The sequence below is a fragment of the Crocuta crocuta genome, unplaced genomic scaffold (assembly GCF_008692635.1).
Source record: "Crocuta crocuta isolate KB4526 unplaced genomic scaffold, BGI_CrCroc_1.0 scaffold556, whole genome shotgun sequence".
Classification (NCBI taxonomy): domain Eukaryota; kingdom Metazoa; phylum Chordata; class Mammalia; order Carnivora; family Hyaenidae; genus Crocuta; species Crocuta crocuta.
The window spans coordinates 3873292-3898046 of NW_027527436.1; the positions used below are offsets into that span (position 1 = coordinate 3873292).

At 37.1% G+C, this 24755-nt stretch overlaps 1 protein-coding gene and 1 pseudogene across 1 annotated transcript in view; one reads left to right on the forward strand and one right to left on the reverse strand.

Moving 5' to 3' along the window:
- The window catches only part of GPATCH2 (G-patch domain containing 2), a 193439-nt gene that overhangs the window by 44005 nt on the left and 124679 nt on the right, over nucleotides 1–24755 (reverse strand). The window contains exons 6-7 of the mRNA XM_077759483.1: nucleotides 22655–22722; nucleotides 4598–4637 (exon numbers count right to left, since the gene is read on the reverse strand). Of these exons, the coding sequence (XP_077615609.1) occupies nucleotides 4598–4637; nucleotides 22655–22722 (108 nt within the window). The remainder of the gene's footprint in view (nucleotides 1–4597; nucleotides 4638–22654; nucleotides 22723–24755) is intronic.
- Nucleotides 14507–16365, forward strand: LOC144227866 (high mobility group protein B1 pseudogene; annotated as a pseudogene).

Sequence of the window (24755 nt, forward strand, 5' to 3'; positions counted from 1 at the left end):
TGAATGATTGAATAAGTGAGATAAAGAAACAGGGAGTGAGATCTAGTATCTGATAGGTAGCAAAGCTACATCTCATTATTACTACTTATAGAAAATGGCAACCATTTATCTGAAGTCCATTAATCTGAAAGTGTTTCAATTTAGAAACACTTCGTACCATGAAAACTAAATTGTTTCTGAAAATAAAAATAATTAATTACTTTGGCATTTCTAAGTCTAGTGGCTTTAAAAAAATATATACACAAACCAACATTTGTGACACAGATAGCTAGAGGTGAGACGATAAAATCTCTACCTCCACCTGAAATGAATAGTAGTAGTTAACTAACTTTTCTAATTTTAAGATAAAAGACAGATATGTGAAGACTGTTCCTGAAGTTTGTGTTAAAGCAGTTAAAACAATGAATTCAAAATCCCAAACATAACAGTCGGAAATAAGAAAAGAATGCTATAGTTTAGTTTTGAAAATGCAATAGTAATGACCAAAATAAATGTTAGGCTGTCCCTGGTAGGTGTGCATAGTTCTCAGACAGGCCACCTCCTGATCAATCTAAATGAGACAGCACCTTTGTGAACCCTGATGTTAGAGCTCTTTCTAGGAGATTCATATGAGAATTTCTTTTTTTCCTCAAATTTATAGTTCGATGGGCTTTGTATATAAAAAGAGAAAAATACTGGAATTATTTAATACAATGCTCCTGTATTAAAAAGCCATCACAAATTTTCTCGCTTCATCAATAAAACTCTAAGTCTGGGTGTACCTTTTGCAACTTTAAAATAAAATGCAGATGGGGGTGCCTGGGTGGCTCAGTCAGGTTAAACTTCGGCTCAGGTCACCATCTCGCGGTTTGTGGGTTTGAGCCCCGCATCGGGCTCTGTGTTGACAGCTGGGAGCCTGGAGCCTGCTTTAGATTCTTTGTGTCCCTCTCTCTCTCTCTGCCCTCCTCTGCTCATGCTCTGTCTATCAAAAATAAACATGAAAAAAAATTTTAAATCAAACTCAGATAAAAAATATAAACTCAGATTTATGGGTCATGCATCTAATAAGTGAATATGGGAGTCTAGATCTTTTAAGGGGCAGAGATGAAAAACTTAATCCAGAATGTTATTAGAATAGAAAGCATGTATTTGTATTTCAGAGCTTCTCAACACATTTCTGCTATGCCCCAAAGAACAAGAGAAAGGACGGCAGGGTGGGGTGTGGTAGCGGGAGGAGTCAGGTCATGAATTCAAGATAAAAGACACAAGGGTCCTTAAGCTCTAATAAGTAAGAATAGCTCCTCAGGTTTTTGCGAAATTCCTCACTCTTCTTACTGATAATTCTTCTGCTTCCCTGGACTACTATCAGTGTCACAAGTGAGGTCAATTTTCAGGATTCTGACTCGACAACGTCAACTCTGATTAATAACAGGACTTCTGAATATGGTGCGAAGTGCTTCTTACCTTCCAACTTTCAGATTGCTGGACTTAGGCCAGACGGAGACACAATTCCCTGATTAGTGACCTGCAGATGTATATTAAAGAATGACTCACATAAGAATTACGTTAAAATTCATAAACACAAAACCTACTACAACGTGAGGTTTACAAAAGGTTCACAATTTTTAAAACTGCTGAATTAAACCAGGAAGGGAGGTGTTCCTCATGGATGATGGTTCTTACTATGAGAAAGGGAGCAGGGAACTGCTGTGGCTGTTCATAGTATATATATTTTTTAAAGTTTTTAATGTTTTTTATTTATTTCTGAGAGAGAGACAGACAGCATGAGCAGAGGAGGGTCAGAGAGAGAGGGAGACACAGAATCTGAAACAGGCTCCAGGCTCTGAGCTAGCTGTCAGCACAGAGCCCGACGCGGGGCTCGAACCCACGAACTGTGAGATCATGACCTGAGCCGAAGTCGGACTCCTAACTGACTGAGCCACACAGGCGTCCCTGTTCATAATATTTTTACAGGATTATTACAAACTTCAAATCCCTAGCACAAGAGAAGAATTCGCCTTCCACAGCAAGCCTCTCTTTACCACCTGATACTCAGAGGCACTCAAGGGCATGTGTGTTTCTTGTTAGCAGCCACTTCTCAGTAATTTCTCAAATGTCTGTAGAAGAACTTCAAGTCTCCTCACACATGGGCTCTCAGTGCCCTCACCTTAAAAGCAGAACTAATACCCAAATGGTGATCGGTGATTCCTTAAGATACTTGCCAATTAAGTCACAATGTCAAATCATTAGATGTTCAGAGAGGAAAAATCAGGATTAAATAAGATGAAGCAAAATGAAAAAAATGATGCTTCATATAGCTGTCTCTCTCGCTTTCCTTCCATTTCTGAACTGACTTTCATATTTCTCTTGAGCCCTTTACAACTGCTCTCTCTATGGTTTTCTCAAACATTTTACAGTGTACTGCCCCAGGTTAGAACCACCACAGGAGAAAAGCTCTGTTGTTTTTCTAAACACCTTCTTTTGTCAGGATAGAGTATCTCTGATGGATAATGGTTGATTGGTAATAGTCATTTAGTGAAGGTGTAATAAAAGAATGAGAAGTACGCATAGTGTTATGGGATTTAGCTCTAAAGAACAGAAAGAGAATCGTAAGACAGGGGAAGTAGAAATGGGTGGGATTTTAAAAAAGGCGGGGTTAATGTTATCATTTACTTCGAGAAGTTGGTATGTGAAAAATAAAAGATGATCATGCATATTAACAGTCATTCATTCAACAGGGTGAAGGAATTTACATTTCTTCATGGTCTTGCATTTCATCACTCGCATCTAAGTTTAGCAAAGTTTCCTGTGCTAGAGTTAGATTTGAGTTAAATTAAGAATTCTTATCCCTCAAAATGTAAGTAGTCTGTATGTGTATTTGTATATCACACACAGGTACAGTCATTCCTCATTACTCATGGATTCCGGATTTATGAATTTTCCTATTTGCTAAAATTTATGTCCTTTACAAACATGTACAGGGTGGTAAGAATTTGGGTCCCCTGTCACACACATTCTCCACTGAAGTCTGACAAAGTGATGCACTGTCTTCTTGTTTCGGCTCTCAGAGTGTAAACAAGTGTCTTTTTTGCAGTCTATTTAGTGCTATGTTTTTTGGGTTTTTTTTTTTTCTGCATTTTTCTGTTCTGGTTTTTTATTTTATCGTTTAAAATGGTCCTCAGGTATAGCACTGAAGTGCTGTCAAGTGTTCCTAAGTGCAAGGCTGTGAGGGAATTTACAGAGGAAATACATGCATTAAAGAGGCTTTCATCACGTATTAAGAATCAATGATATATATTAAAAATGGGACTGTTAAACACAGAACACACATGAAACAAGAATATGTATTGATCAGTAAATGAAAATGTTGTGACCTCTCAAGAACCTAACCTTGTATCTTGCCTTGGAGGAGTGTTTTGGTATTTGCTACTTGAGTGTTCACATCGGCTTTATAGAACAAGCTACTGAAGGTAACAAGAATCTACTGTATTCATTAATTAATAACTTACATTCAAGATAAAAATGTGAAATGATGTATCAAAGTTTAAGCAAAAGAGAGAAGGAGAGAGAGAGAATCCCAAGCAGGCTCCACACTGTCAGTGCAAAACCCGACGTAGGGCTTGAACTCACAAACTATGAGATCATGCCCTGAGCTGATGTCAGACACATAATTGCTTGAGCCACCCAGGTGCCCTCAGCATCTTTCTTTTATGGGTAAAATGTTGTGTATATACGACCAACTGTGGACCTACTGCCCAGCTTAAGAAATAAAATGTCACAAATATATTGATGTTGCCAATTATCATTACCAAGTGCAACTCCGTTTTTATCTAAGTACCTACTGCCCCTCACAGAAAATGATCCCTTGGATGTGAAGTTTTTCATTCTCATGTAGTTAAAGAGTTATTTTACATATCATATTTTTGACCCACTTAGAAATAACTTTTATAATTCAGAATGAAAAAAAAAAAAACCTTAACAAGGATACAAAGTCTAACATGCATGTGCTTTAAAACTTATCCAAATCTTAAGCCTTAATTTGCCATAGCGCACTGCAGACAGAAAACAAATACAAGGGAAAATGAAAGTTGTCCTTATTATATATGTAAAGTTACCTGAAATGAATGCCAAGTTTTTGTTAAGGTGCTAATTGCTGTGCTGCCGTATATACTAGTAAGCAATAAAAAAAAATTTCACTTAAAAATATAACATAAACTTGTAAGAAACTATCACGACCTTCTAAACTTCAAAAGTAAAAATGGTCTCTCGTCTGCTGACCTTATGTTGAATACAAACCAACTTTTTAAGCATATCTTCTATTTTGATGCATTGACTTTGTGAAAAACAAATATAAATGGTAGAGTCCTACGACCAAGCGAACCCCAGCCCTTTCCATGGGGGGCACATACGTGACAGAGGAACGCGGTGGTAAGCACTCTGATGGTTACTGAGGATCATTCATTTGGTCCGTGTATTAAGCATGGGAACAATTAACTCCTTTTTAAATAAGCTGGGATTTATATCTTTTCTTATAGAGCTCATACACTGCCTTGAAGAGAGATATTTAAATATCTGAAAGAGACTAAGTAATTTCCTTTTGGATTAGAATGGTCCTTACCTGGCCATGCTCTGTCCCAGTGCCAGGGCTAAACCAATGGCTGCAGAGGAAATAGAAAAGGAATTAGCACGAACCTAACTAAAAGCACAGGCTCTCACATGATCAATCTGCATGTGCATTAAGAAACGTATTTGCCACCAGCAACAGAACCTTAAATATGCTTTATTTTAATGGATATTTCATGTAATTCTAGACTTACACCAATTTTGACAGAATTGTAAGAGTGCTCATAACCCAGTAATTTTCAATTTAATAAGCAAACTCAGTTAGAGTTTGCTCTAACTGAGCTCATTTCCATTTAATTATGTTAACATAAACTGCTGGGACTGTATTCATTTTATGAATCAATTCTGGTTATAAAATCTTCAAATGCTATCATTTACCACAACTTAATTATAGCATCGTTACAACAAATTATGACCTCTGGATTGCTGGAGTTTTAAAAAACATTAAAAATACAAGAATATTATATCCTCTGGCTATACCCCCAGCAACAATCACACAAAGCCCTTGAATCATGTGAATTCTGGAGCATCAGCTGAAGGTACCTTGAACCTTTTCCTTCCATTGTGATAACAACTTGGGTTCTGGCTGAGGACAAGTTCAACGACAACATTCAAAATGTAGGAGTCTCTGCACAGTTGAGTCTTCCCTTCTCCTGCTGTCCTTGCCTTGCATGACCCACATATATTGTTTCAGCTGGTCCGTGGATACTTAATACTGACCCATCTGCTGATACCTTTTCAGTGGGAGGGGATATTAGCTATGTGCCCAGTCCTTTGGCAGTATTCAGCATCAAAACTACTTGTTAAACGTCAAGGAATAGGAAATCAAGAGAAAACTTGGCAAATAAACCACTAAAAGCCCACAGGGATTGATACCACTATTATTATTAATGCTATTTGTTTTTTCAAGAACAATAATATTGGGTACTTTTATGTGCCAAGTACTCTTTAGACACATGACATGTATTATTTTCTGTCCTCGTAAAAACCTCACAAGGTCAATCTCATGTTCCAGGTGCAGAAATGAGACATTAGGCTACTTGGCCACAGTGTGCGTTCACAATGCCATATTGCAGCAGGACAAGACGCTTCTTTTAAAAGGGCACATTTCCTAAGATTTCTATGTAATCTCTAGCTTCTGCACTACTAAGGCCTGGGAATAAACAGTCTCTACATTCATAAGATTTATCTATGTTCTTACTGGAATACTTCTCAAGTTCAAAGACAGTCATGCTCTTTGGACGGTCCCATTCTACCTTGATGTGGAAATGGACACTCATTGGTGTCTGCAAATGTCATCTGGATTAATTACCAACTAGAAGCAAATTACTTGCTGCAGTTACCTAGACAACTTGACTAATACATTTCCCTTCTGTTATGGATTATGCCTTTATATGGCCAATTTAGTACCATTCACTAAATCATGATGTGTAAGTGATCCATTCAGAGTTCAAGACAGACCAACAGATTTAGCATAACAGAGCAAGAACAGTTCATTGATATGTTTTTAGATTATACATTATAATTAACTTTTGAGAAACAACCACTGTTTGTGTTTTAGTATAGTATCAAAGAATATCCACAATGATCTCAAATGAAAAGGCTATTAAAATACTCCTTCCTATTCCAACTACTTATCTGTGAGGCTAGATTTTCTTCATGTTCTTCCACCAAAACAATAGATTACCACAGGCTGAAAGTGGAAGCAGCAACGAATCTAAACTGTCATCTACAAAGCCAAACATTACAGTGATTTGGGCAAACAATGGCACGTTCTCACTAATTTTTTTGGTGGGGAAAGGGGGAAGATCATTAATTTTCATAAAAACATGCTATTTGTATTAACATGTAATGGGCTTCCTATATATTTATTTAAATGTTTATTCATTTTTATGAAAGAACATCAGCAGGGGAGGGTCAGAGAGAGGGGGGACAGAGGATCTGAAGTGGGCTCTGAGCTGACAGCAGCAAGGCCCATGTGGGACTTGATCTCATCAACTGTGAGATCATGACCTGACCCAAAGTCAGACGCTTGTCCAACTGAGCCATCCAGGCTCCCCTTTTAATAATTACATAAATACCTCAAATATTCCTTTTGTTACAAAGCAGTTCTACTACATCTAGCTAGTTCACTAGTTCAGTGAACAGCAGCCCCAACCCTCCAGTGGACAACTCAGTTCAACCCAGATACCTTTCTCTTTCATATTCAAACCATCAGCAAGTTGCAACTTCTCTTGTACCAGTTTAATCCATTTATCACACTGCACAGCTAGAGTGATGTTGGAGTCAATTCTCAAGTACTTAGTTAGTCACACACTTACCTCAAGCAAACAAATAGATAAACACAAGTGAACCAAAGTCTAAAGTGGTTTTGCACTACTCTTAGAAGAAAGAATCCCTAAATGGCCCACAAGGCCAGCATAGCATCATCAGTCCTTTGCCTAAAGTCTTCCTGTTTCACTCAGTAATCCCTCCTTCTCTCACGTTCTGTGCTCACTCGCTAGCCTTTCTTACACTGTCTGAACACACAGCTACCTCTGCCTGAAGTGCTCTTCTCATCCACATTCACCTGGTTTCTAGAGGTCCCATCTGAAGCTTGAGGTCTGTAATTCCCTAGTTTGATGTCTAGTTGTAATTCTCTTTTATTTATTAAAAAAATTTAATGCTTATTTATTTTTGAGAGAGAGAGAGACAGAGACAGAGCGTGAGTGGGGGGAAGGGAAAAAAGAGAGGGAGACACAGAATCCCAAGCAGACTTCAGGCTCTGAGCTGTCATCACAGAGTCCAAGGCGGGGCTCGAACTCATGAACTGTGAGATCATGACCTGAGCTGAAGTTGGATGCTTAACTGACTGAGCCACCCAGGCGCCCCTAAAATTCTTTTTTAAAAAGTTCTCTTTTAGAATACTTAGCTCACTTAGCTCTCTATAATTAGATCATTATATATCACTTATATAATGATGCATTTGTGTGTCAGTGTACAGGTACACATTTATGTGTGCGCTTCCTGATTAGTGTCTATTACCTCTATTAAGTAGAGCCATGTGAATGGTGATGATGTCTACCTTGCTCATTTTTGTATACCTAGCCTTTAGCAGATGGTAGGCCCTTACAGATATTTTCTGAATGAATAGATAAATGAATGACTCGAGATACAGGACAGAGTTTTAACAGCTAGAGGTACCACGTTATTCTATGAAACGAGAAGAATAACAGCACTGGCCTATGTGGTCTTTAAGATTCTTTCGGGTTCTCATGTTTTGTGGACCAGATGACTGGGAAGTAAAGATATTCCTTATTCATTTATTTTTTTATGAAACAAACAGTCAATTCTAAAACAGTGCTCAAGAAAGCCTTCTAGAACTCCATCGCTTTTATTAACTACAAATGTAAATCCAGCCTGGTATGGTTGCTAAATCATGGGTTTTAGAATCAGAAAGATCAAAGTTTGAATACAGGCTCTGGCACTTACTAGCTGGGTGAACTCTGACAAATTACTTTTATTTTTTGAGTCTTGGAGCAATATATGATTTTTAAGAAAAAATATGCATTTGGTTATTCAGTAGATCAAAATGTATTTCTTATATATATTTGGTCTTCTTCCATGGTTCCTGGCTCACAGCTCCCTAAACCCTTGGAATTTCCAGAGCATTGAGATGGACAAATTGTTATATTAACGAGGTGACTTTTGGACCGTACCTAAGGATGGGAGCTAATTGTCAAGGGAACCAGTCACGTGATTAAGAGGGTGGATCTTTCAGCCCCAGTTCCTAACCTCTGGGGCAGGGAGAAGGCTGAAGGTTGAATCAATCCCCAAGGCCAATGATTCAATCAATCACACCTATGTAATAAAGCCTCCACAAAATTCCCAAAAGGCAAGGTTTGGAGACCTTCCAGATAGGGGAAGAGGGGAAGATATGGGGAGAGTGGCATTCCTGGAGAGGGCATGGGAGCTCCACACCCCTACTCCAGACTTGGCCCTGTGTACCTCTTCCATCTGGCTGTTCCTGACATATACTCTTTTATAATGAACTGGCAATCTAGTAAGTCATTTCTCTGAAGTCTGTGAGCAAATTAAATAAACCCAAGAAGGGTGTTGTAGGGGCCTCTCATTTACAGCCAGTCAGAAGCACAGGTAACCACCTGGACTTGAAACTGGTGTCCTCAGTTGGAGGCGGTTGTTGGAAACTCCAATTTGTATCTGGTAGGTCAGAAGCATAGCTAACAGCCTGGGCTTGCGAGTGGCATCTGGAGTGGAGGTTAGGGGGCAAGGCAGTCTCGCAGGACTAAACCCTTAACTTGCAGAATCTGATGCTATCTCCAAGTGCCTAGTGTCAAACGGAGTTGAAGCAGGACAGCCAGCTGATTTCCTGGAGACTTGCTTGCTGTTGTGAGGAAAAGCCTCCAAACACTTGGTGACTAGAAGTGTCACAGATGAAGTATTCTGTATGAGTGTTAAAGAAGACTCAAGAGAAGAAGAGACAGGAAGGAAAAATATGAGTTTCTCCATTACATTTGTCTTCCTCATCTATGCAATAAAAGGAATCCCACCTCTTTTTACAGTATTGGGGTGCTTAAACAAAGCTAAGAACCTGGCATAGATTATGTGTTTAAATTAGATATTAATTTTCTTCTCCTGTGGCACACAGTGGAATATAGTAATATGTGAACTTTTATTCTCTGAAATTTTGTAGTAACTACCTATTTATTCCTAAATGTCAGTAGAGACACCCATGTTCATACGTAATATTTACATGCTCTCCCAACATACTAGATGCTGAACACATTGGTTTTTTTTAACTGACTTTTGGTTGGGTAGAATATAGTGTGTGACCCTCCAGAAGTCAAATTATCTATTAAATGGGGGTGTCATCACTGCTTCAGAGAGGCAGTAAAAACACTGGAAAGACTGGTGCATATGAAAATACTTGGAAAAATAAAATATACTATCCTGATAAAGCATTACTACCATCATCATCATCATCATCATCCTAAAGTGTTTTATACCCGGTTTAACAATTTGTCTGTATTTTACGTAAGTAGCTTGTAATAATACCTTACATAAGAAGGGCTGTTCTGATCCTTATTCCACAACTAAAAATTATGACACATGTAAGCTAGAATGACTTCCCAAGGGAATCACAGTAAATTAGAGGAGGAATTGATCGGGTATATTTTATTTATCTCAATCTGAAGTTAAAGCCACTTTTACTATAAAGCAATAGGTGTTAAATTTCAAAGTATGAAAGTATTCCCAATGAACTAACCTTTAATCCAGGCAAATCTTGCTTTAAGCACACTCGATATTTATACAAAAGATAAAATAAAGTGTAAATATTTGCTTTATAAAGGAATCATCATAGGATTATAGGTAGTTACTCACTTGCATTTAAAGTAAGTTTTGATTTACATATAATGCCTCAGGTAAATGTCCTATACTTTAAAATGAAATAAAAGCAAATATAAATAGCATTTAAAAGTCAACTAATATTTCATATTTACTCTATTTATTAAAAATTTTTTAACGTTTATTTTCTTTTTTGAGAGAAAGAGAGAGAGAGAGAGAGAAACAGAGCGCCAATGGGGAAGGAGCAGAGAGAGGGAGACACAGAATCTGAAGCAGGCTCCAGGCTCGGAGCTGTCAGCACAGAGCCTGATGTGGGGCTCAAACTCACAAATCGTTGAGATCATGACCTGAATGGAAGTCGGATGCTTAACCTATGGAGCTACCCAGGAGCCCTCTCATATTTACTCAGTTTAAAAACAGGTATCTCATAAGTGAATGTAAAAAAGAAAAAAATTCTGGAACCATTTAGGGTTAGTACCAAAAGGAAGCTAGAGTGAATAAAAAGTAATCCCACATGAAGTCTTAAATATTATTAAAGAGTATGTAGTCTTATGTTATTTTTTTCTGCATTTTAATGTTTGTATTTTCAGAAAGTCAACAGAGTAATTAACTGTGAATTTCAAAACTTAACATACTATTTTTTCTCAGAAACTAGATACAGATTTCTCTGAGTCAGCTGGATTCAGGTTCTTGCTGCTTTTGGTGTACCTTTCTACAGTTATTTTAATGGATGTTTCATTTGTCTGGGTTAAATATCTTCTATTAAAAGAGACCTAAAATATACTAACAACTGGACTATAAATATACAATGCATGTATAATTATAAATGATTATGCAACATCTAAATATGTGACTCGTACCACGTTAAGTAGTACTTTATTAAAATGATCAGATTTTCCTAATTCTGCAAGGCTTCTCAATACCCACACAGAGCCCATGTCAGTTTACCTTTAAAACTGAGATTCCACCTTGAGGTGTGCCGCAGAGTTGGCTGTTCACCAAATTTCTATAAGTAATTCTTATAATTGAAATTACTGCTGACTTTAATTTTTATAGAAGCTACCCAAACTTTTATTGACCGAGCTCCACTACTTTCATAAACCAAGCTCAAAACTTTGAGCGAGGTGTGCTTTTGCATGCTGAGCCCCATGCTGGGCGTTCCTTCTATTAACTCTAAAAACATCCTTCTTAACTTCCCAGCTCAGCAGCCCTGTTTTCTTTTCATTGGTCATTTCTGGGCTGCTGCTCACTACCCTCTGTTGACCACATGACCCTATAACCACATAGTTTCAAAATGGAAGTTCCTAAGCATTATTGTGTTAGAGCCTCTAAAATAGTTTTTCCTTTACTCATTAGAATCTGTTTTTAAGTCTGAAATTCTGTGAAGTAAAATTATTTTAAGGTTTCCTACTCCAGACTGTTTGGAGGTCTGAAAGCAAAACAAATGTTGAATTAGTAGTAATCACAGTTAACCGTGATTCTTCTAAGTCAATAAGTAGTACTTGTTGCTTACTTCCCATTAGGAGTTCCTGAATATTTAGTAATTTAGTGACTATTTCTAGCCATTCTTCCAGGTTAGTTATTACAGCTTTGAGGTAAACGGTAGTAGGGATCACACAAAACGCTGGTTAATCTGTGCTTTCCCCATACTTTTGTGCCAGTGTCAGGAAGGAGGTGTGTCTTCCCATTACTAGCCAGTAGTGGAACTGGGTAACCTTGACCCCAGAGCCTATGCTTTGATGTGTAAGGCATTGTGCTGTGTATTAGAAGACTCATAGAGAAGAGCAAGACGAAGTCTCCAACTCATGGCCCACTAAGGTGAATGAAGCATGTGTACAGCAACTATATTCTAGAGAATAATGTGATAAATACTATAATCAAGTAGAAATAAAAACCTAAAAGGAGGATATAGAAGGTATAGAGAATTGCTGGCGGCAATTTTGTGGAAAATTCCAAGGATTCCTTAAAGGACACTGGCCGATGCAGTATTGCCTCCTCAACGCCCTGGGACCGCCGACTCCTCCAGGCTTCTGGTAATGTTGGTAAACTAAACTGCAATTTGTGTAAACCATTATTTGTAGAGCATTCCATTACTTTTTCCTGAAAGCCTATGCACACTGGTCTTCCACCATTTCCGAGTACATGTTGTCTGATGCAGTTATGAAAATATCCTCACTTATTTTAAGTAGGGACATCTAAAATTTTTCACCATAAAATTAAATATTTGCAAAAATTAGTTTCTATCAATTATATATGTTAACGTTGTAAAATAAAACCATTATGCAACTCTTTTAAGTATACACATTGGAATCCAAATATCACTGTGATTTGATATCCACCATCAATGCATTTAAAAACAAAACAAAACTAAACTAAACTAAACTAAACACCATGAAAAGCACTTCTTTAAAAGTTGAAAATTTTTACATGGCTTATTTTTCTCCTTGAACTCCTTGAATTTTCCAATTTCTCACAAAAGTTTATCCTAATATAATATATTTTTATGTTTCAAAGCCCTATATTAGTAACCCTGCCATGCAACAATTATATATTTCTCATCTATCTATCTATCATCTATCTAATTTTCTTAAATTTCTGTGACTATAAAACTAGAATTTTTAAATTATTTTGATGAATTTATCAGTCAAAACTGATTAAGATTAGTTGATAACAGATATTTAAGATATGAAAAAGTTGTCACTGGTGTTTAATTAATAAAACTAACATATTTTAATAGTTCTGAACATAAAATAATAAAATTTTATTAATAGCATAATAAATAAACTTTCTTCCCAAAATAATTTGTGTAGCTATTGATGAATATTACCTTAGCATCAATTCTATTCATATTTTTTATTTTTATCAATTTGAATGCTCAGAAACCTTCACATAAATTAGTAAGTGGAACTAAAAAGAATCTGATTAGTCATTTGATTATTGAACTCTGTTAGAGATTTAAGGCAAAAATCACACAATGATTTTTTAGATAAAGGAGTATTTTTAACAATCTACCAGCTGCTAAAAACAAAGAATTAGAAACATTCTACCTAATTTGCAAAAGGCTTTGTAATTTGGTCGTTAGATTCAATCTGTCCGCTTCAATATCAGCATAGTATCTGGAACGTATCTGGAATGTCCCTCTGTTTTGGACCCAAAAGGATTTTATGGTGTGAAGCAAGGTGCCAAAGAGTAGGATTTGGGGGAGAGGGGTGCCTTTTTGTTCCCAAAGTGGAAGAAAGGCAATTGTGAAAAACAGGAATCAGCAGAATTACCAGGGTTAATGATTTCAGAAAAGAAGGTGTATACATAAGCATAAGAATCTGGAAATGGACTCCCTTAAAACTCTTGGTGACCAGGATTCCTTTGGAAATCATTTGCATATCTTGAGGGTATAAATTATAAATACCTTGTTTTTCCTACTATGGGACACTGAATGTGGCACCGAGAGTCAGTTTTCTGTATCTGATTCTATCATATGGAGCAGTTTGAATGAAAGTAAGGACTTAATTATCTGGGCAAGAAAGTTGGCGAAGCTAAACTACGTCTGGCCATACCCTGAACACTAACCATACACCTTCTCTTGTTAAAGGAAATGGTAGGAAAATTTCCCCTGTTGGGTTTCCTTCCCAGGAAATGAAACAGACAAACTAAAGCAAAATGTGGTCAGTTTTTAGACTGACTAGAGAAAGAGACTAGTCCCTAGAACGGTACTAATAGGTAATTCAACTGGGACTGTGTGTGTATATGTGTAGTACGAAGTGTGTCTGTGTCCTTATTACTTGTGTAAAATAAAATACTCATGATGCTGTGTTCTATGGTGTCACCTCAAAAGAAACTTGTAGAATGAAGCCTACAAGGCACCTGTTCATTTGCCCTACATAGTAAAGGGCAAGCTTGAAGAAAGGGATAAAATATAGGTTTATTGAAAGAGGTGCCTTCAGCATACAGATTACAATTCAATTTTGGTGAGAGACACAATTAGGGAGCTGCAGGTGGGAAGACCAAGTTTGGAGTTTCTGTGTGGAAGCAGGTAGTGGAATGGAAGGCAGATTTCACGGGGCCTTGACTACCATGACTCAGGCTCTGGTCTAGACCCTCCTCAGTGTGCCTCTCTGACAAAGAGGGTGAGCACGCTGACTAGAGGTTTCTTAAAGACTGGTACCTACCCTCTGGAGGTCAATGTTTCACACGGTGTCAAGGCAAAAGCCTTTAAGCTAAAAGCTAAGTAAGGATACTGGAGAACATCAAGGCCAGTAGCATTTTCAGGCAAGGAATTACAACCACAAACACAACAGAACCTACTACATTTTTGAAGGAACCCTAATGCCGAAACAAACAACTTGGCCACCTTGACTTTAGTCTGTGACTTAAATTCCTGCTGATGTTCACTGACTAGAAAGGGGCTGCTAGGAACCAAGATGGTGACAGAGGAGGCTACTGAACTCCCTTCTTCCATGAACACACCGTTTTCTAGCTATACATGGAACAATTTTCTTGTGAGAAATCCAGAAACTAGTTGAGTGACTCCTATACATCAGACAGATGAGAAAATACCCACATGGAAGTGGGTAAGAAAGGCTGAACACACTCATCATAAATCCCACCCCAGCACAAAGCCATACACTCAGGAGGGACACTCCAATTCCCAACTTCTCCCTGAGGAGCAAAGGGTTTGGAACACATATCTAGTGTCCCAACTTTGAAGACTCTCACCTTGGGACAGGGCCCCAAAACATCTAGCTCTGAAAGCTAATGGGGGGGGGGGGCTTGTGTCCATGACACCTATAAGACTACAGTAAACAAAGAAGCCATTCTTAATGGGCACATGAGCACTTACCACAGCAAAAGCAGTTCTAAGAGAGAAGTTTATAGTGATAAAAGCCTATATTAGGGAAAAATATCTCAAATAAACACTTTAACTTTACAACTCCATGAACTGTAATTAGAAGAAGAAACAAAACTGAAAGTTAGCAGAAAGAAGTAAATACCAAAGATTAGAGTGGACATAAATAAAATAGAAAAGACAATAGAAAGGATAAATGAGACTAAAATCTAGATTTTGTAAAGATAAAACTGAAAAGTTTTAGCTAGACTAGAAGAGAAAAGACTCAAATAAAATCAGAAATGAAGAGGAGACATTACAAGTGATAACAGAAATACTAAAAACTGATAATACAGTAGTGAGAAACTACTGTAAACAATTACATGCCAATATTTTAGATATTATAGAAATGGATAAATTCCTAGGAATATACAGTCCACCAATTTCAAATAATAATTAGAAAATCTGAAAAGACCAAGTACTATTAAGGTGATTCAGGAAGTTATGGAAAAAACCCCAAAAAAGTCTAGGGCCATATGACTTCACTGGTGAATCCTGCCAAACATTTAAAGAAGAATTTAGACAGTCACTGCAGTTTATTGAGCTCCACAAAGTCAATGCTGGGGCAAGTGAGAGCCAGAGAGGCACTGGGTGACTCTGTGCCTCAATGAAGAAAAGTAAGTCAACACAGGCAGAGATGATCCCAAGAAGCTGTGTGGCAAAATTTCATCCTATCATTCCTTGTGCAAATTTGCCAGGAGAAGTACAAGAAGCACCCAGATGCTTCAGTTAACTTCTCAGAGTTCATTCATTCATTCATTCGCTCATTCCTTCCTTCTCTCTTTCCCTTCCTTCCTTCCTTTCTTTTATTTCTTCTTTCTCCCTTCTTTTTTTTTTCTTTTTTACTGCTTATTTATTTTTGAGAGCAAACACAAGCAGGGGAGGGGCAGAGAGAGAGGGAGAAGGAGGATCCAAAGTAGGCTCCATGCTGACAGCAGTGAGCCCAATGCAGAGCTCAAACTCACAAACCATGAGATCATGACCTGAGCTGAAGTTAGATGATCAACCCACTGAGCCACCCAGGTGCCCTAACTTCTCAGTTTCTAAGAAGCATTCAGAGAAGTGGAAGACCATGTCTATTAAAAAGAAAAAAAAAGTTTTTGATAACATGGCAAAGGTGGACAAGACCCTTTCGGAAAGAAAACTGAAACCTTCCTTCCCTCCTACGGGGGAAGCCAAAAACAAGTTCAAAGATCCCAATCAATCCACCCAAGAGGACTCTCTTGACCTTTTTCTTGTTTTGTTCTGAGTATGGTCCCCAAATCAAAGGAGAGCATATCCACTGGTGATGTTGCAAAGAAAAGGGGAGAGAAATGGAATAATTCTGCAGCAGATGACAAGCAGCTTTATGAAGAAAGGCTGCTGAGCTGAAGAAAATACAAAAGAGTTTGCTGCATAATGAGCTACAGAAGAGCCTGATAAGGCAAAAAAGGGAGTCATCAAGGCTGAAAAAAAGAAAAAGAAATGAGAAAAAGACAAAAGAGGAGGAAGATGAGGAAGAAGAGGAAGAGGATGAAGAAGATGATGATGAATAAGTTGGTTCTAGCACAGGTTCGTTTTTCCTGGTCTGTAAAGCACTAAACTTCGCTATACACAACTCATTCTTTTTAAAGAAAAAATACTGAACTGTAATGGTGCATAAGTTATGGTTGCAAACTGTAGTGTCTTTTTTTGTATAGTTAACATACTACCAAATGTGTCTTTAGATAGCCTTGTCCCGGCAGTATTTTCATCAGCCACTAACCTTGTCTGGTACAGTAGGGGANTGGGCCCGGGACTCTTCTCATCTTCCCTCGTCTCTGAGGCAACTAATACAAAAACTTGTTCTGTTAAGTAAAAGCCACTCTGTAATAGCAACAACAACAACAACAACAAAAGCCAAAACTCCCCACAAATAAACAAACAAGAAACAAAACCCTGTAGCTATTCTGTTGACATTCTAATGCTTCCAAGGTAATACAATTTTTGATGTTGAAAATAAACAAAAAAGAATACCAATCCTTCTCAAACTCTTCCAAAAAATAAAAGTGGAGGGATCACTTCTATACAACAGCACTGGGAGACCAGCATTATATTCTTATATCAAAGCCAGATAAGGAAACTACAAGAAAATTATAGGCCAATATGTCTCATGAATATAGATGCAAAAATCTTCAACAAAATATTAGCAAGCCAAATTCAACATTACATTAAAAGGATCACAAATAATGATCAAGTGGAATTTAACCCAGGGATGCAAGGATGGTTTAACATCTGCAATTCAATAAATGTGACATTCTACATTAACAAAAGGAAAGACAAAAATTATGTGATCATCTCAATGGCTGCAGAAAAAAACATCTGACAAAGTTCAACATTCTTTCATGATAAAAACTTTCAAGAAACTAGACACAGAAGGAATGTACCTCAGCATAGCATAGGCCATATATATGATAAGCCTACAGCTAACATCATACTAAATGGTAAAAGACTGAAAGCTTTCCTCTAAGATCAGGAACAAGACAAGAATGTCCACTCTTGCTACTCTATTTCAACTCACTATTGGAAATTCTGTGCTGATCAATTAGGGAAGAAAAAAAAAAAGCATCCAAATCTGAAAGGAAAAAGAAAACCTAGACTCTACCAAAAATCTGTTAGAACTAATAAACAAAATCAGTAAAATTTACAAAATCAAGAGACATTAATCAGTTGTTTCTACAACAAGCTATTAGAAAGAGGGATTATGAAAACAATACCATATAATAGCATCAAAAATAATAAAACAGAAATAAATGAGATGAATGAAGTAAAACATCTGTACACTGAAAGGTATAAAATATTAATGAATGAAATGGAAGAAGACATGAATAAATGGATAGATATTTTATGTTCATGGACTGGAAAAGTCAATACTGTTAAAATTTCCATACTGTCCAAATCAAGCCACAGGATCAACATAATCATTACAAAAATTGCAATGGCCGTTTCCATATTAAATTAAAAAAAAAAATCCCAAAATTTGTATGGAGCCACAAAAGACTCCAAATAAATAACCAAACCAGTCTTGATAAGGAATAAAGTTAGAGGCATAACGCTTCCTAATTTCAAGCTATATTACAAAGCCATAGTTATCAACTCAGTATGCTGGCTGCTAAAAACAGACACAAAAAAATCAATGGCACAAAATAGGGAGCCCAGAAATAAACCCATGCATATATGATCAATTAATTTTGACAAAAGAGTCAAGAATATACACTGGGGTAGGATATTCTGATCAAGAAATGATCTTGAGAAAACTGAACAGCCACTTGCAAAAGAAGGAAACTGGAGCCCTATCATATACCATACACAAATATCAATTTAAAATGGATTAAAGACTTGCACACAAGATCTGAAATCTTAAGAGTCCTACAAGAAAACATTGGAAGTAAGCTCCTTGACACTGAATCTCACAGTGATTTTTTTGGATTGACACCAAAGCAAAGGCAACAAAAGCAAAAATAAACAAGTGGTGCTACATCTAACTGAAAAGTTTCTGCACAGCCAAGGAAGCCACCAATATGATAAAAAAGCAACCTATGGAATGGAAGAAAATATTTGCAAACCACATATCTGATAAGGGGTTAATATCCAAAACATACAGGGTACATGTACAACTCAATAGCAAAATTCCAACAATCCAATTAAAAAATGGGCAAAGGATCCAAATAGATATTTTTCCAAAAAAGGCAAACAAACAGCCAACAGGTATATAAAATGGTGTACAACATCATTAATCAGAAGGGAAAGGCAAATAAAATCACAATGAGATTATCAATTCATACTTTTTAGAATGTTTAATATCAACAAGACAAGAGAGAAAAACCTGTGAGTAGTGGAGAAGACGGCCTCGTTGGTACTGCTGGTGAGAATGTAACCTGGTGCAGCCACCATGTAAAACAGTATGGAGCTTCCTCAAAAAATTATAAAAAGAACTACCATATATTATCCAGTAATTCTGCTTCTGGATATATATCCAAAGGAAACAAAATCACTATCTTGAAGAGTTATCTGTATTTCCACATTCATTGTGGTTTTAGTCACAATGGCCAAGATATGGTAATGACCAAAGTGTCCCTCAATGAATGAGGATGAATGGATAAAGAAGTTGTGATACACACACACACACACACACTGGAGTATTATTTAGCGTTAAAAAGAAGAAAATCCTGCCAGTTGCAACAACATGGATGGATCTCCATGCTAAGGAAGGCATCATGCTAAGTGAAATAAGCCAGACAAAGATAGTACGGTGTGGTATCAAAGAAACAGTAGAATGGTGGTATTGTGGGGGGTGGAGGACATAGGCGGAGGTAAGTAAAAGGGTACAAAATTTCAGTTATAAAATGAATAAGATCTGAGGATCTAATGTATAGCATGACAATTATAATGGACAATACTGAATTGTATGCTTGAGAGTTAAGAAAGTAACCTTCAGTGTTTTCTCAAAAAAAAAAAAAAGGTAAAAAGATAAATACGTGAGGTAAGGGATGTGTGAAGTCAATGGTGGGAATTCTTTTACAATGTATATGTGTATCAAATCATCATGTAGTACACTTTAAATATATTACAATTTGGGATGCTTGGGTGGCTCACTCGGTTAAGCATCTGACTTCAGCTCAGGTCATGAACTCAAGGTTCGTGGGTTTGAGCCCCGCAGTGGGCTCTGTGCTGACAGCTTGGGACCTGGAGCCTGTTTTGGATTCTGTGTCGGCCTCTCTCTCTGCCCCTTCCCTGCTTCTGCTTTCTCTCTCTCTTTCTCAAAAATAAACATTTAAATAAGTAAATAAATAAATTACAAATTTATTTGTCAATTACATCTCAATTAAGCTGAGGAAGAAAAAAAAGAAGCAAGCAAGCAATGGGCTGCTAAAAGTGTGCACTAGCCTCGAAGGGTACCTGCTGTGGTGAACACATCAGCAGATATGACCTGTCAGGGGCACCTGGGTGTCTCAGTCAGCTGAGTGTCTGACTCTTGGTTTTGGCTCAGGTCATGAGCTCACGATTCATGAGTTCGAGCCCTACATTGGGCTCTGTGCTGACAGCATGGAGCCTGCTTGGGATTCTCTCTCTCTCTCTGGCCCTCACCCACTTGTACTCTTTCTCCCTCTCTCTCTCTCAAAATAAAAATAAATAAACTTAAAAAACAAAAAAGATTAAAAAAAAAAAAAGAAAGCAGACATGACCTGTGAAATTATAGGCATGAGGCCATAACTATGAGGGGAAAAGAAAAAATGGTAAAGATGGTATTATGCATTGAATTGTCACCCAGAAAGATATCCTAGAGTCCTAACCCCCAGTAGCTCAGAATATGACCTTATTTTTGAGCTAGACCTTTACAGAGGTAACCAAGTTCAAATGAGGTCATTAGGTAGATCCTAGTCTGACCATATAAAATGTCCTCATTTTTCTGTCCCTGTGTCCTTATAAAAAGAAGAACTTTGGACACAGAGGCAGACACATGCACATGGAAAAGTCCATATGAAGATGAAGGCGAGGATTAGGGTGATCAGTAGGAGCTAACGACCAGCAAAGACCGGCAGTAAATCACAGGGGTCGACAAAGGCCTGGAACAGCTTCTTCCTCCAGCCTCAGAAGGAACCAGCCCTGCTGACACCTGACCTTGGACTTCTAACCTTCAGAACTGCCAGACAATATATTTCTGTTGTTTAAACCACCCAGTTTGTGGTGCTTTGTTATAGGAGCTCTAGGAAATGAATATGATGACAGAGCAGAAAAAGAGAAAGTCTGGCCCTTGATAGTAATTTTAAGTCACTAAAAAGCCTTAGAGCCACCTTCCTCCTGACTTATGTGAGAAACAAAATAAAATCTTTTGGCTTAAGCTTTTGTTCATTTCATCTTGTATTCTGTACTAGTATCTCATACGTTCTGATAAAATGGTGGTTTTTAATCAGTCAAGACTGAATAAAGACAAATGGGATTTTTGAAAGATATGGGTAAGAGAGAATGCAAGAGAAAAATCCTAGGCTAAGGGGGCAGTGATGTAGGGGCCACATTTAGGGAAGACAGGCAGACCAGGGAAGAGAGCTGGACCATTACCTAGGAAGGAGAAATAAGGGATCAAGCAGAAAGGTACTGGAGTCAGATCCTGGAGCGCGTTTAATAATATGCTAATGAGGTTCCTCCACTGTCAAGAGGCAATACTGGGGAGTTTATAAGTAGGGGAATAAAAGTGTCAGAACTGAGATTTAGCATAATGAAGTAGTATATACTCAAAGAGTGAGAAAACAGAGACAGAAAGATTCACTAGGATCCTGTAATATAAAAGATAACAGAGCTTATTGAAAAATGGAGCAGAAAGTGGAAAAGATGGAATCAGCATGGGATACTGAAGAGACTGGACGGGACGGGTAGCATGTAGGGTGAGAGGCAGTAAAATGACCCCATGTTAGTCCTGAATGGTGACAGAATGCTAATCAAGCACATTGGGGTAACCTAGGAAACTCTGAAAATAGTGACATCTGAGTTCCGATCCCAGAGAATCTTATTTAATTGATTAAGAGCCACTAGAGAGACTGGTGTGGAATGGATGTCAGGGGCACACAATGAGGGTCAAATCTGCTAACTGTAGAAGCAATACTCAGTTGACATTATCCAATTTGCCCTATTTTTAATTCATACTTTCATATCTTCATTCACTCAATTACTATTTACTGCCTCCTCGGCACTGTTGGCACAGGACTCCAACAGTGATAGAGATTTGTCTGCCCTCAGAGCATTTACAATCATTACCAAATTCAATTTTTGGCTGAAACATGGATCTACATCTACTTGCTAATGTTTCTGATTCATATCAGAACAGAAAATTAAGAAGAAAATATGCAAGTCTTTTGGCTGTCCAATAAAAAGCTTTATTCTTTTTTCTTCATGTTTGAGAAACAATAGAGAAAAGATCTTACAGGATAATAAAGATGAATGAAATAAACTATTTAAAGGGAAGATTATGATGTTGTAATCTATAAAATAAATACTGTATAAAATAATAATCTGTATAAATAATATTTTATATCATACAGATTATACTCCTATTAATAATCTCTATAAAATATACTATAGATGAACAATAATTTGTTTTACATTGGTTAAGGAAGGGATTTAAAAGACAGGATCTAATGGATCCTAATATCATTGCTTGCCAGAAAAAATTCATTCATCATTAATTTATGTCTTTCTATATCTTATGGCCTGTTTCAAGTTCAACCAATTTCCCAGGAGACATGGTACTGGCCGAAAATATATACGTACTTAAGCTCTTCCAATGAAGACGTGCTTAGAACTAGCACATAGAAATTCAGCCAATAATTTACCAAAGTTAAAGCTCAATGATTAATTTTTGGAATTACTTAGTAAATTAGACTCTCCCTTTTTTTTGTTGCAAATTGAAAATACATTCTGGTCCCTCACGTCTCATGCTGAGCAGAAGCAGAGAGCAGAGCAGTAAATAGTTCAGTAGTCATTTACTCTGCGTTTTAGTGCATTAGGAGTGGGGAGGAAGGGAGCAAGGATGGAAGAGTAGAAGGAGAGCCTGACGCTACTTAACGTAATGAAAACTTAGAATTTCAAATTCTATTGCAAAGAAAAGAAAGATTGTATTCAAAAACCTTTATTTACATTTCTGCCACAGGTGGAAATTGTTCCTGCATAACTGTCAATGTCAGTGGTATAAGATATTTACTCTTTCTTAAGAGAGGTGCACAAGAAACCACCTTCACGAGCAACAGCTACCGATTTTCCAAAAGAAAGACATAGAATACGTCAAGATTATACAAGTCAGTGCGTACTCACTCATGGTGATGAGAATCTGGGGAAAAGTGAATCATCCTCTTGTTACTGACAGGGCCTGGGGCACCCACCTGAAAGGAGAGTCAAAACAAAAAATAAGTTACAGATGAGTTTCTTTTTTTTTTTTTAATTTTTAAAAAATTATTTTGCAAATGGTTTATTGTCAAGTTGGTTTCCATATAACATCCAGTGCTCATCCCCACAAGTGCCCTNAGATGAGTTTCTTAAAAAAACAAAACAAAACAGAAACCAAAAACAATCCTGTGAATAATAATAGGGACATGTCCATTTGAGGACTTCCACACTAAAATGGAGAATAAAATATTAATCCTCAAAAGCTAAACCACATTGCATGGGTTTCATTCCTGGTAAGAATGGCCTCGTGTTTGATTTAGTGCTAGATTCTCTGCTAGAATTTTAAGACTATTTTAAAAGTACTTTTATAATTAAAAAAAAAAGTTAAGAACTAGACCACTGACTCTTATTTCCAAATACTGCTCAACTGTGTATATATTTCATCATACTCTGAAAAAAAAAAGAAGTTCATTTAATTAGTGTTGAGCAGGTGATATTTCCCAAAACCAGTGGATTTGCAGCTGATTCCTAAATATAATGCACACCTTTAAATGCATATAAAACTTGAGTCAAGGAAGGGGTCACCAGTCTTTTTCATAGCTTTCCCAGAAAATTAGGGATAATCTACATATTTATGCAGAACAAATTGTAATTTCACCTAAAAGAACATTTTATTCCTCTATTTCCAAATAAAATTAAAAATCTGATCAAGAGTCAAAGGTTCAAAAATTTTTCATAACGTAAGCTACTCTCATTAAAAAAAATCACACGTTTTATTTTATAGAGGGTTCTCAAAGGCGAACGTAAGCAGAGCCATGCAAGAATGAATCCACACCACAGTCAAAAAGATCTTATAACGAAAGGTCATGTTATGCTGTCATAATAATAATAATAAAAAACCCACCATAATTATAAAAGTGCCACTTAAAGTGTACCTCCAAAGAAAGCACCAGGAGGCAAGAAAAATGCCTATAAAAAAAGCCTAACATTTCCAAAAATGTGTTTGTGCCTTTATCACTCAGGTACCAAGGATGCCAGCAGACACTCTGAAATTCCAAGAAATGCACATACTGCAAATGTGCACAGATGATGACATTAATAACCCCACGGTCTGGGCACCACAGGTAAACATGTGGCTCAGCTCCAGGGCTACATCCTGCACTCATCTCACATTGAGGTTTTCATGCGATTCCAGTGGGTATCCCAGGAATACAGTAATCCATTTTCTACACTGCGGCTCTGAGAAGAGCCGACTGGGCCTATGTCATGCTTTGTTAGAGGTTCATGATCACATTATCTCATGGTGGACCTGACACTTTTATTCAGTTTACAGTATGTTCTATGTACAGGCAACTTATTTCCTTTGCCAGGGCTGCTGACAACCTTTTCCACACTATATTAATCTTGTTTACTGACTTTATCTTGGTACAAATATCAGAAAACTGAACTTTTTATCTCAGAGAAAGAATAAACAACGTGTTGACAGAAGCAGAAGCTATTTTCAGGGCTAAAATTGCTTGTTTACCTGAAGCTATACTTATGGAAAAATGTTTAAGTCTTGCTCTGGCTTGAAATACATAATCTGAAATTTAATAAATGAAGAAATTTCACATACCCCCATGTGATAAATTGCCTGATGAAAACAATGCAACTGAATACAATAAAACTGAATTTATAACTAATTTACCCTACAATACAAATGTAAGCTTTCAATCTAGTCAGAAATAATTACAGTGTGTATTTCTCAGAAATCACAGATGTATAAACTATACACTCAATTCAATTGCTGCAAATAACTCACAAAAGATTTACAGCACCAAATGTAGATATTTAAATGACTTTTCATATTTACATAGTACATGGCCCGTTTTTAAAGAAATAAATAGAGGTGAATGGCCTTTCCTGTTATTTCAAGTCATTTTTTGTTTTACTTTTGAAGATATGCCAACAGCCGTAATTTGGAATTTTTTTTAAATGAAATTATACAACACTGAGGTCCACACATGATGATTTTCTCCGGGTTAGTACC